The 13,452-nt window shown below is 41.9% G+C and overlaps 1 protein-coding gene across 6 annotated transcripts in view; it reads left to right on the top strand.

The window, feature by feature from the left end:
- LOC124009838 (catenin delta-2-like) overlaps positions 1–13,452 on the top strand; it is a 161,235-nt gene that overhangs the window by 13,839 nt on the left and 133,944 nt on the right. For all 6 annotated transcript variants that reach the window (XM_046322027.1, XM_046322029.1, XM_046322026.1 and 3 more), the window contains exon 2: positions 6,687–6,820. In XM_046322027.1, the coding sequence (XP_046177983.1) occupies positions 6,692–6,820 (129 nt within the window). In that variant the 5' untranslated portion in view covers positions 6,687–6,691. The remainder of the gene's footprint in view (positions 1–6,686; positions 6,821–13,452) is intronic.

The following is a 13,452-nucleotide window of genomic DNA, read 5'->3' as shown; positions in this document are numbered from 1 at the left end:
GAGGGTACCGGTACAGAGTCAATGTGGAGGCTATATACAGGGGGTACCGGTACAGAGTCAATGTGGAGGCTATATACAGAGGGTACCGGTACAGAGTCAATGTGGAGGCTATATACAGAGGGTACCAGTACAGATTCAATGTGGAGGCTATATACAGAGGGTACCAGTACAGATTCAATGTGGAGGCTATATACAGAGGGTACCGGTACAGAGTCAATGTGGAGGCTATATACAGAGGGTACCGGTACAGAGTCAATGTGGAGGCTATATACAGAGGGTACCGGTACAGAGTCAATGTGGAGGCTATATACAGAGGGTACCGGTACAGAGTCAATGTGGAGGCTATATACAGAGGGTACCGGTACAGAGTCAATGTGGAGGCTATATACAGGGGGTACCGGTACAGAGTCAATGTGGAGGCTATATACAGAGGGTACCGGTACAGAGTCAATGTGCAGGGGATAATTGAAGTAATTATGTACATGTACAGTCGTGGCCAAAAGTTTGAGAATGACACAAATATTAATTGTCATAAAGTCTGCTGCCATTTTTGTCAGATGTTACTATGGAATACTGAAGTATAATTACAAGCATTTCATACGTGTCAAAGGCTTTTATTGACAATTACATGAAGTTGATGCAAAGAGTCAAAATTTGCATTGTTGACCCTTCTTCTTCAAGACCTCTGCAATCAGCCCTGGCATGCTGTCAATTAACTTCTGGGCCACATCCTGACTGATGGCAGACCATTCTTGCATTATCAATGCTTGAAGTTTGTCGATGAGAATGGGCATGTTCTCGGTCCTTCTTTTCCTGCAGTCCACAATCTTCTCCTTTGTCTTGATCACGTTGAAGGAGAGGTTGTTGTCCTTGCACCACACGGTCACGCTCTGACCTCCTCCATATAGGCTGTCTCATCTGTGTCGGTGATCAGGCCGACCACTGTTGTGTCATCAGCTAAATGAATGATGGTGTTGGAGTCGTGCCTGGCCGTGCAGTCATGAGTGAACAGGGAGTACAGGATGGGACTGAGCACGCACCCCTGAGGGGCCCCCGTGTTGAGGATCAGCATGGCAGATGTGTTGTTACCTACCCTTACCACCTGGGGGCGGCCTGTCAGGAAGTCCAGGATCCAGTTGCAGAGGGAGATGTTCAGTCCCAGGGTCATTAGCTTAGTGGTGACTTTTGAGGGCACTATGGTGTTGAACACTGAGCTGTAGTCAATGAATAGCATTCTCACATAGGTGTTCCTTTTGTCCAGGTGGAAAAGAGCAGTGTGGAGTGCAATAGAGATTGCATCATCTGAGGATCTGATGGTGCAGTATGCAAATTGGAGTGGGTTTCTGGGTTAATTGTGCTGATGTGAGCCATGACTAGCCTTTCAAAGAATTTCATTGCTACGGGTCGGTAGTCATTTAGGCAGGTTACCTTAGTGTTCTTGGGCACAGGGACTATGGTGTTCTGCTTGAAACATGTTCGTATTACAGACTCAGACAGGGAGAGGTTGAAAATGTCAGTGAAGACACTTGCCAGTTGGTCAGCGCATGCACGGAGTACACGTCCTGGTAATCCATCTTGCCCAGTGGCCTTGTGAATGTTGACCTGTTTGAAGGTCTTACTCACATCGGCTGCGGCGAGCGTGATCAACAGTCATCTGGAACAGCTGATGTCTCATGCATGTTTCAGTGTTACTTGCCTCGAAGCGAGCATGAAGTTATTTAGCTCTTCTGGTAGGCTTGTGTTACTGGGCAGCTCTCGGCTGTGCTTCCCTTTGTAGTCTGTCATAGTTTGCAAGCCCTGCCACATCTGACGAGCGTCGGAGCCGATTTGGTACAATTCAATCTTAGTCCTGTATTGATGCTTTGCCTGTTTGATGGTTTGTCTCCCTGCCGAAATCAAGATGAAATAATGATTAAGGTAGTAAATTGAAGAAACAGGTGTTTTAATTAATGTATGAAGAGATTGATTGAATTGTTTGGCAATGCCAGGTAGCTTTTCTATTATGTATGTGTTGTTCCATTTAAAAATCTGTTTGTTTAATGAAATTAGCCAGTCAATTAATTGAAGCAGACACTGGCATTCTATTTCGGGGAAAAAATGCACTCCAACCTAATCTGCACAGAGTTTGTAAGAGAACATGTTAATAATCACCGGGGCTTGCTTTATCACAGCAAGTCCCACATAATTACACTTTGTCGTTGGTGAGAACATTATTCCGGGAGATTTTTAATTGCTTCAGCTTGTGCTGATGTCTTCTCTGGTCCGTTTACATTTGGGCTGTTGTGGTCTATGGTGTGTAGTCTATCAAACCTAACCTATCAACATGCAGACCGTGGAAGATCAAATCCAGTTTTATTGGTCACATACACGTGTTTAGCAGAAGCTATTGCGGGTGTAGCGAAATGCTTGTGTTTCTAGCTCCAACAGTGCAGTAATATCGAACAAGTAATATCTAACAATTTCACAACAATACACACAAATCTAAGTAAAGGAATGGAATTAAAAATATATAAATATATGGACGAGTAATGTCAGCGCGTCATAGACAAAGATACAGTAGAGTAGGATAGAATACAGTGTATATATATGATGAGTAATGCAAAATATGTAAACATGATTAAAATGACTATTGTTCCATTTATTCAAGTGGCCAGTGATTTCAAGTCGATGTATATAGGCAGCAGCCGTTAACGTGCTAGTGATGGCAGTGTTTCAGTCTCTCGGTCACAGCTTTGATGCACCTGTGCTGACCTCGCCTTCAAATCATATTTTATTGGTCACATACACATAGTTAGTAGATGTTAATGTGAGTGTAGTGAAATGTTTGTGCTTCTAGTTCCGACCGTGCAGTAATATCTAACAAGTAATCTTACAATTTCACAACAACTACCTTATACACACAAGTGTAAAGGAATGAATAAGAATATGTACATATAAATATATGGATGAGCAATAGCCGTGTGGCACAGGCAAGATGCAGTAAATGGTATAGAGTACAGTGTATACATATGAGATGAGTAATGTAGGGGATGTAAATATTATATAAAGTGACATTGTTTAAGTGATTGGTGATATATTTATTACATCCAATTTTTAATTATTAATGTGGCTTGAGATTTGAGTCAGTATGTTTGCAGCAGCCACTCTGTTAGTGATGACTGTTTAACAGTCTGATGACCTTGAGATCGAAGCTTTTTTAGTCTCTCGGTTCCAGCTTTGATGCACCTGTACTGACCTCACCTTCTGGATGATAACAGGGTAAACAGGCAGTGGCTCAGGTGGTTGTTGTCCTTGATGATCTTTTTGGCCTTTCTGTGACATCGGGTGGTGTAGGTGTCCTGGAGGGAAGGTAGTTTGCCCCCGGTGATTCGTTGTGCAGACCTCACTACCCTATGGAAAGCCTTACGGTTGTGGGCGGAGCAGCTGCCTTACCATGCGGTGATACAGCCCGACAGGATGCTCTCGATTGTGCATCTGTAAAAGTTTGTGAGTGTTTTCGGTGACAAGCCACATTTCTTCAGCCTCCTAATTTTGAAGAGGCGCTATTGCACCTTCTTCACCACACTGTCTGTGTGGTTGGACCATTTCAGTTTGTCCGTGGTGTACGCTGAGGAACTTAAAACTTTCCACCTTCTCCACTACTGTCCCGTCGATGTGGATAGGGCGGTGCTCCCTCTGCTCTTTCCTGAAGTCCACGATCATCTCCTTTGTTTTGTTGATGTTGAGTGAGAGGTTATTTTCCTGGCACCACACTCCCAGAGCCCTCACCTCCTCCCTGTAGGCTCGTCATTGTTGGCAATCAAGCTTACTACTGTTGTGTTGTCTGCAAACTTGATGATTGAGTTGGAGGCGTGCTTGGCCACGCAGTCATGGGTGAACAGGGAGTACAGGAGTGGGCTGTTCATGCACCCTTGTGGGGCCCCAGTGTTGAGGATCAGTGAAGTGGAGGTGTTGTTTCCTACCTTCACCACCTGGGGGCGACCTGTCAGAAATTCCACTGAGTTTGTTTTTTGTAATCTCTCCTCCTTCGGGCTTCTTCTACCTCTTTGGACTTTATATGGCAGTTGACAACCAACTTTAAGGTGCATTACCACCACCAACTGGACTGGAGTGTGAACCTCAGTTTATTTTTCAATCACCCACGTGGGTATATGCTCCTGAAAACCAATGAAGATATTGCAGAGGCGGGACTTGCAACGCGCCAAGCGTCTCAAATAGAACCAAGTTCTATTTTAGCGCCTGGCTACGCAGATGCTCGTTAATGTGCGTGAGAAGTATGGGAGCAATGATTGAATGACATGTACTGTATGTGGACATTTATTTTGCAACGCTCGCACACGTGACTCGAGCGTTGTGGTCTGCATGTTAGCTGTCCATTACTGTCAATTTGTGTTTTTTACTTAAATGGGCCTCCTTTGACATCTTGACAGGAGCCTGTGTCTAGACAGATCCATGGATGACTACCAATGCAAAATAAATTGTGCAGTAAGTTTTAATGAGACAGCAGGGGACACTTTTTCAAATACACAAATACACTCCATAAGCATAAATCCTTTGTGATCATGTACAGAGTTTAAGTTAGGATTTTAGTCTGAAGCAGTGGGAATTGGAATTAATCTTTGTTTTGTTTGCTTTGAATGAACAGAGATACAGTACATTGTAAAATGTTCCTTTGACTGACAACTTTGGAACTTGCGATCAATACTGCTTTACTTTGTGCAGAAGGAAGTCTGACAAAAGTAAAAGAAATGGAATGAGTTGGACAACAGTATTGTGATGACTATACATTATATACAGATATGCTGATGCCTTTTTCAAAGCATTGTTTCTCTTCGACTGATAAGAGTATAAAGCAATTAGGTTTATTCTTGATGTTTCATCACAGATTGTATCAACCAGAGGCAGATTCATATTTTAAGATTACTTCAACATCAAAATATGGCCCTAATTCATCTGTACCCTCACTTCCTGTCTATATGTACAGACACAGATGTTGCTGGGCTGCTACTGGTGAAGCTGTGTTGTACAGGTCAATTCTTAGGAACTGGTCACAGACTGGAAGTTCAACCTAGAATGGACTGCAGCATCTTAATTTAAGGGCTTTTTGATACTAACAGTGGTTAGTTGACATATTGACTTAATAGTAATAATAATACATAATCAATTTTAATACTTCCTTACAATCCATTCTGTCTGCACAGATGGCAAAATAGAGCATCTGGTTGGGATATGGAAAATGTTTAATTTTGTTTTCACTATTTACAAAAATAACTCAATTTGGATAATCCTATTGTAATTTAAAAAATCCTTGCTATGAAAGTCATAGTGTAGCACTAAATGCTAGTATGTAACTGAGGCAGAGCGCCATGCTAATGAAAGATGAGGATGACATTAGATGTAGTGACCCTGGAGGGAGGAAACAGTGGCAAGAGAAGACATTCCTCAGATAAGTGGCCAGTGTTAGAACTCATAAACTGGAGAAGATAAGAGGAAGCACTGAACTAGGTCGATCTCGAGAGTGAGTGAGTGAGTGAGTGAGTGAGTGAGTGAGTGAGTGAGTGAGTGAGTGAGTGAGTGAGAGAGTGAGAGAGAGAGAGAGAGAGAGAGAGAGAGAGAGAGAGAGAGAGAGAGAGAGAGAGAGAGAGAGAGAGAGAGAGAGAGAGAGAGAGAGAGAGAGAGAGAGAGAGAGAGAGAGAGAGAGAGAGAGAGAGAGAGAGAGAGAGAGAGAGAGAGAGAGACTAAAATGGATGACAAGGGAAGGATGTTGGTCTGCCATGTTAGCAGTGTCCATGGCTTGTTGCCTGGCAGCATCCCAGAATAGTCTAGATCCAGTCTGCTTCCAGGCTACGCTCGACTTCCCCTTACCTTCAACCCGACTGACTGGGGGATCTAGTGACGGTTATACACGCACAGAGACTTGGATGGGAAGGATCAATTTTGACAAGCTTTCATCAGCTTTTAGAAGCTGCCATCTGTGTTGCTGTCATGGCCATTATTTGATCTCTCACTACATTAGGATTATCTGGAGATTTAGGTCCTTTCTGCTCGAGGTGACGGTAGAGTCATTGTTACACGCACACACACACACACACACACACACACACACACACACACACACACACACACACACACACACACACACACACACACACACACACACACACACACACACACACACACACACACACACACACACACACACACACACACACACACACACACACACACACACACACACACACACACACACACACACACACACAGAGGAAGCATTAGTACATGCTCTTGCCCAGATGATTACTGAGCAGATTATGATATGACTGATATAGTTTACAAGTCTTAGCTATGTTCACAATCTGATTGAACCAGATTCATCTCTTTGTATCCAGATTTTCTACCGAGGCAAAGTACTCACTTACAGAAAGTAAGGGTTAGGAATTGTGAGCGGTATGAGAGAAACTACAATATACAGTCATATATTTTGCTGAGGATCTCTCCCCCAATGGCAATCTACCACATCATGTTGTGATTTGTGAAGAACCAACATGAGAAAAGTCAAACAGACTTCAAACTGTTTCATGAAAGTTGAGTGATTAATATCATAACTGAACAATTTCTGCATTTTATGCTATAGTGGAGGATGTCCCATGTTAACGCTGACCTAACGTTATCCTTTTGCCTTTCAGGAGTTATGCCAGTTCCAGAACCAGCCTCTGACTCTGAGAACTCCACCATGCTGAGCCCAGTTCTAAATGCCTCTAATGGAGACGTCTCCGAGACGGAGACAACGTCAGCTATACTGGCCTCTGTCAAGGAACAGGTAAGTTTTACTCTGTAACATACGGGGGTGACTTTCAGAGTAAGAGCAAGGCCCTCCATGCAAAACACGTCATAATGAGAGGAACATTTGAGCTTTTGCATGATTTTAGGCATCAGGAGATTGAAAGCAATATATTGTGAAAACCTTAATGACATTTGAATGCACAATTTTGTGTGACTGTATAAGAAATGGACTAATGAATAATATACATTCAAGTAAAATTCCCCTTTAACTGATGGCAACTTAATATGAAGTATATTTTTGGTTTGGTTGATACATCCTTTAACAGGCAATTCCTCCACTTTTCAACCTCATTTTCGTTATCTCCAGCATCATACCAGTTTTTATATAATGTGAAAAATGAGCAGTTCCATGACCTGTCGTTAAAAAGATACGAAGAAAAGTCCTAAAAAATGCTTCTCTGTAACATCACAGGGTAGGATTAAAGTATGAAAAACAGTGATTTTAAAGATTCTGCAACAAGGGTATTTGCTTGCTCCTCTCGCCACCCTAAGTCTCATAGTGATGAAAATCACTGTTGTTCAATTTTTTAAAACGTTTTATGATGTCATCCGCAATAACTTTTTAACTATACATATTTTTTTCGACAAAATTTAGAACTGTGCCGTCTTCACATATGTAGACACTGGTATTGTCCTGGAGATAATGACATTTAGGTTGAAAAGTGGTGGAATTGCGACTGCCAGTCAGATGACTTTTTTCATCATCAGATCCTCTTTAGTGCCTGAAATCCTTTTGAGCCCTTCTGTGTTGCTCTCTGAGGACGAAGTAAACGTGTCAGTGTTCTGCAGGGTGCAGTGAGGTACAGAGACATAAGTAATTGGTGCCATTTGTATTCTGTGAGTGTGTGGTGCAGAGGACAGTAAACACTGACTCTGATTAGCGGGTGAGACTATAGGGAGACTAGACTTTGTGTCGGCCCGTTTTAATATTACGCTATTCCTTTGAAATGTAGCCATCTTCGTGGCCAATGTAAGACATTTAAGCATGTTAACCCTCTCAAGGCTGCATCCCTAGCCGCATCCTCAGAGCATGTGCAGACCAGCTGGCTGGAGTGTTTACAGACATATTCAATATCTCCCTATCCCAGTCTGCTGTCCCCACTTGCTTCAGATGTCCACCATTGTTCCTGTACCCAAGAGAGAAAAAGTAACTGAACTAAATGACTATCGCCCTGTAGCACTCACTTCTGTCATCATGAAGGATTTTGAGAGGATAGTTAAGGATCATATCATCTCCTTACCTGACACCCTAGACATCAATAGATCCACAGACGATGCAATCGGCCATTGCACTGAGCAGTGCCTTATTACCTCTGGATAAGAAGAATACCAATGTCAGAATGCTGATCATTGACTATAGCTCAGCCTTTAACACCATAGTACCCTCCAAGCTCATCATTAAGCTCAGGGCCCTGGATCTGAACCCCTCCATGTGCAACTAGGTCCTGGACTTCCTCATGGGCCGCCCCCAGGTGGTGAAGGTAGGAAACAACACCTCCACTTCGCTGATCCTCAACACAGGGGCCCCACAAAGGTGCAAAGGTGCTCAACCCCCTCCTGTACTCCCTGTTCACCCATGACTGTGTGGCCAAGCACACCTCCAACAGTAGTAGGCCTGATTACCAACAATGACGAGACAGCCTACAAGGAGAAGTTGAGGGCCCTGGTGGACTGGTGCCAGGAAAATAACCTCTCCCTCAACGTCAACAAAATGAAGGACCTGATCGTGGACTTAAGGAAACAGCAGAGGGAGCATGCCCCTATCCACATCGACGGGACCACAATAGAGAAGGTGGAAAGCTTAAAGTTCCTCTGTGTACACATCACTGATAATCTGAATTGTCCACCCACACAGACAGTGTGGTGAAGTCTTCAACCTCAGAAGGCTGAAGAAATTTGGCTTGGCCTCTAAGACCCTCAGAAACTTTTACAGATGCAGAATTGAGAGCACCCTGGCGGACTGTATCATCGCCCGCAACCGAATACTGTATTCTATTCGACTGTATTTTAGTCAATGCCACTCCTATATTGCACGTCTTTATTCCGTTATTTCACTTTTAGATTTGTGTGTATTGTTGTGAATTGTTAGATACTACTGCACTGTTGGAGCTAGGAACACAAGCATTTCACGAACCTCGCATTAACAGCTACACATTTTTTTATTTGATTCGATTTTATCTCTCACAAGAATATCTCTGTAATAATATAGTAACTAATAAAGTTAATCATTCAGTAGTACGGAACATGGAGAAAGTTGGCCTGGAAAATACATTCTGCACATTGTCATTGTATACATGCTTGCGGTGTAAAACTATGTTCAGTTGTATAAGAGTTTGTGCTCAATATAATATATTTGGCTTGTAGTTGCATTATGGAAGTATCCTACTGATATTCCTTACCAGCAATAAGATATAGCCTATTTATGTTTATCACATGCAGCCATTTTAGAGTAGAACCAAGACCATGTGTGTAGATGGGAAAGGAACCATGACAATCCCCTGCATCATGACAGTGGTTACACTGACACTCCTCCTGCTTTTAAGAAAAAGGTAGAAAAGGACAAGCTGTGGAATGGTAAAGTGGGCCACCGCAACGCAGACCCATGGGGCTGCTCTGGGACATACTAATGGCCCTAACAGGAGGGTAAAAATAAAAGCCTACAGGCATGTGTGTGTGTGTGTGTGTGTGTGTGTGTGTGTGTGTGTGTGTGTGTGTGTGTGTGTGTGTGTGTGTGTGTGTGTGTGTGTGTGTGTGTGTGTGTGTGTGTGTGTGTGTGTGTGTGTGTGTGTGTGTGTGTGTGTGTGTGTGTGTGTGTGTGTATATAAACAGACCTCCACAAGCTTGCATTTATTCAAGCCGGTGCACCTCAGTCACGGCTGGCTCTTTGGTTTTTTATTCTGTTGACAGCATTGGGATAGTTGTTTGAATACAAATAAAAGGCAGATGTTTTTGTTGTTGATGCTTTTCAGGGGATTTGTCTACTTCCTGTGCATTGTGGAGCAGCGAGAGGAGGGAGTTCAAGCGTGAGCAACCACACAAAACCCACTGGGGCAAGAAAAGCTCTATGAATTTTAGGAATATACACTACCGGTCAAAAGTTTTACAATAACTACTCATTCAAGGGTTTTTCTTTATTGTAGAATAATAGTGAAGACATCAAGACACATGGATTCATGTAGTAACCAAAAAAATTGTTTAACAAATCAAAAAATTATTTTATATTTCAGATTCTTCAAATAGTCACCCTTTGCCTTGATGACAGCTTTGCACACTCTTGGCATTCTCTCAACCAGCTTCACCTGGAATGCTTTTCCAACAGTCTTGAAGAGTTCCCAACTATGCTGAACACTTCTTGGCTGCTTTTCCTTCACTCTGCGGTCCGACTGATCCCAATTGGGTTGAGGTCAGGGTATTGTGGAGAGCAGGTCATGTGATGCAGCACTCGATCACTCTCCTTGCTAAACTAGCCCTTACACAGCCTGGAGGTGTATTGGGTCATTGTCCTGTTGAAAAACAAATGATAGTTCCACTAAGCCCAAACCAGATGGGATGGCGTATCGCTGCAAAATGCTGTTCTAGCCATGCTGGTTAAGTGTGCCTTGAATTGTAAATAAACCTCAGACAGTGTCACCAGCAAAGCACCCTCACTCCATCACACCTCCTCCTCCATGCTTTACGGGGGGAAATACACATACAGAGATCATCTCATCTATTCACCCACACGGCATCTCACAAAGACACGACGGTTGGAAACAAAAATCTCCAATTTGGACTCATCAGACCAAAGGACACATTTCCACCAGTCTAATGTCCATTGCATTTCGCTACACTCGCATTAACATCTGCTAACCATGTGTATGTGACAAATAAAATTTGATTTGATTTGATTTGCTCGTGTTTCTTGGCCCAAGCAAGTCTCTTCTTATTATTGGTGTCCTATAGTAGTGGCCTCTCTGCAGCAATTTGACCATGAAGGCCTGATTCAAACGGGCTCCTCTGAACAGTTGATGTGGAGATGTGTCTGTTACTTGAACTCTGTAAAGCATTTATTTGGGCTGAAATGTCTGAGGCTGGTAACTCTAATGAACTTATCCTCTGCAGCAATGGTAACTCTGGATCTTCCATTCATGTGGTGGTCCTCATGAGAGCCAGTTTCATCATAGAGCTTGATGGTTTTTGCGACTGCACTTGAAGAAACGTTAAAAGTTATTGAAATTTTCCGAATTGACTGACCTTCATGACTTAAAGTAATGATGGACTGTTGTTTTTATTTGCTTATTTTAGCTGTTCTTGACATAATATGGACTAGGTATTTTACCAAATAGGGCTATCTTCTGTATACCCACCCTACGTTGTCACAACACAAATAACTGGCTCAAACACATTAAGAAGGAAATAAATTCCACAAATGAACTTTTAAGAAGACACACCTGCTAATTGAGAGAATGCCAAGAGTGTGCAAAGCTGTCATCAAGGCAAAGGGTGGCTTTTTGAAGAATCTCAAATCTAAAATATATTTAGATTTGTTGAACACGTTTTTGATTACTAGATGATTCCATGTGTTATTTCATAGTTTTGATGTCTTCCCTATTATTCTACAATGTAGATAATAGGACAAATAAAGAAAAACCCTTGAATGAGTAGGTGTGTCCAAACGTTTGACCGGTAGTGTATGTATTTTCATGTCTTCTTCCATTGTTAGTATTGTCAGTTTTCACGTTTCATGTTTGATGTTAGCTATGTTTGTTTATCTTACAATATACTGTACCGTCAAATGTGTAACAGTGATACACATTTGAAATGCTGTGTTAATGGTCAATGGTTGCTTACTTCCACATCAGTAAATGGCAAACAGCATCAGCTTAGCCCTCCAAAGGATTTACCAGGACAAATAACCACTACATTTTTCAGTCATAGGGTCGGTTGGCTTTGGATATCAACAATAAACGGGCTTGAGGAGTGTGTTGGTGGAAAAGGTTTATCGGCATTGGGTTGAGGTGAAACTTCAAATTTAACTTCCCGGTCTTTAAATGACTGTAACCTTGGGGTGGTTCTAGTACTGTATGGTGTGACTTTGTTTTCGGTCCCCAAGGATATTAAGATGAACTATGTTCCACCATGCTTGGTTATTATTGAGCCTCATTTAGATCTGCCAGTGACCATAGTTTGAAGTAGTGCTGTAAATGCCAACGTGTGATGCCTCATTTTGTCCTCTCACATTGGACGCTCTAAAATCAGGAATCAAATCAGCAGCAGGCAACAGGGTGAGCAAATGAAACCAGCCGGGGCCATTAGTAGCTTACACGTGAGGGCAAGATGGGAATGCAAATCAGTGTCATCTTATTCAGAGCGCTGGCATATCAAACATCTAACAATCATTTCTACAGCAACGTGAGGAATGCATTTAGCTAGAATATTCAGATGTGTTATTTCGTTTGGGGAGAGAATGCTAATCTTTTTTTTTTATCATGGTCACCTCTTTAGACTTAATGAATGTTTAAACAAATGGGTTTTGCTGAAGTGATGTCATTTCAGCAGCCTGAAATAATTAATGGGAATTATTAAGTCTTGTGAAATAGTCACTCCTAATTTGTACCATTCTAGAATATGGGCTGCTTTGCTGATAGAGGACAGGAGACTATTATAATGAATAGGACGTTTTCAAATAAACTTATAGAGACTGAATAGTGTGTGTGGAAAAAAAGGGTCACTTAATTTGAAAATCTAATGTTGTTACTCTATATTGTTATTATATCATCAGTAAATTACATTGAGTAGTTTCTTCATCAATCCCCTCCCCCAACTTTGTCCATGTCATAATTATGTGCATAATAGCATTTAGCGTATCAATCAAATTCAGAATATTACAGTGCTGCTCTTTACCAGTCTTGTCGAACAAAAGGTTCAATATGGAGACTGTCTGTCACTCATGACTTAACTGTGAGTGAATGTCGAGCCCAGATACTGAAGATGTGTATGAGGATCATGCAGGACAGGGCCAATATTAGGAATAACACATCTTATAATTTATTGTTCATCATGAAATAAACTGAAGTTGATGATTGGTGTCATGGCTGGCCTAGCTACATTAAATCAGGGTGATAAATTCTCGATCCCTCAGTTATAGTTAATTGTGTTCATTGTTGAATTATACAATACATTCATCAATTAGGCTATTTGTTAGTGTTGGTCCTTGTGTCTCATTTGTAATATTACAAAGCCGAATTGTTTGCCCACATTAACTCAACCAATTAACAATACATCTGACACAATCATGTCTGATACTGTGTGAACAGGGCTTATAATTCCATAGTACTGTATTGTTATAAGAAGGGATTTCAAAATGGATCCAATATTTATTCAGTAAGAGAGGTTTTTGGGGAATAAGGCAGGGATTTGGAGTTCTCATTTCTTTACAATTCATTTGTTTCAGACTGCTAAGTGTTGGCATATAGGACATGGTTTTTTGTCAGTTGACTCAAGGGGGGAACAACTTGGAAAATTGGCTTTGCATCTGGCTTGAATGATAGAATCAGACAACCATGGCAGAGAGGTAGAAGTGCAGTTTGAGTGGCTTAGAGGCATACAGTTGCTCTAACAAATCTGAAT

The sequence above is a fragment of the Oncorhynchus gorbuscha genome, linkage group LG22 (genome assembly GCF_021184085.1).
Source record: "Oncorhynchus gorbuscha isolate QuinsamMale2020 ecotype Even-year linkage group LG22, OgorEven_v1.0, whole genome shotgun sequence".
Classification (NCBI taxonomy): Eukaryota; Metazoa; Chordata; class Actinopteri; order Salmoniformes; family Salmonidae; genus Oncorhynchus; species Oncorhynchus gorbuscha.
This window is presented reverse-complemented; position numbering and strand designations above follow the sequence as displayed.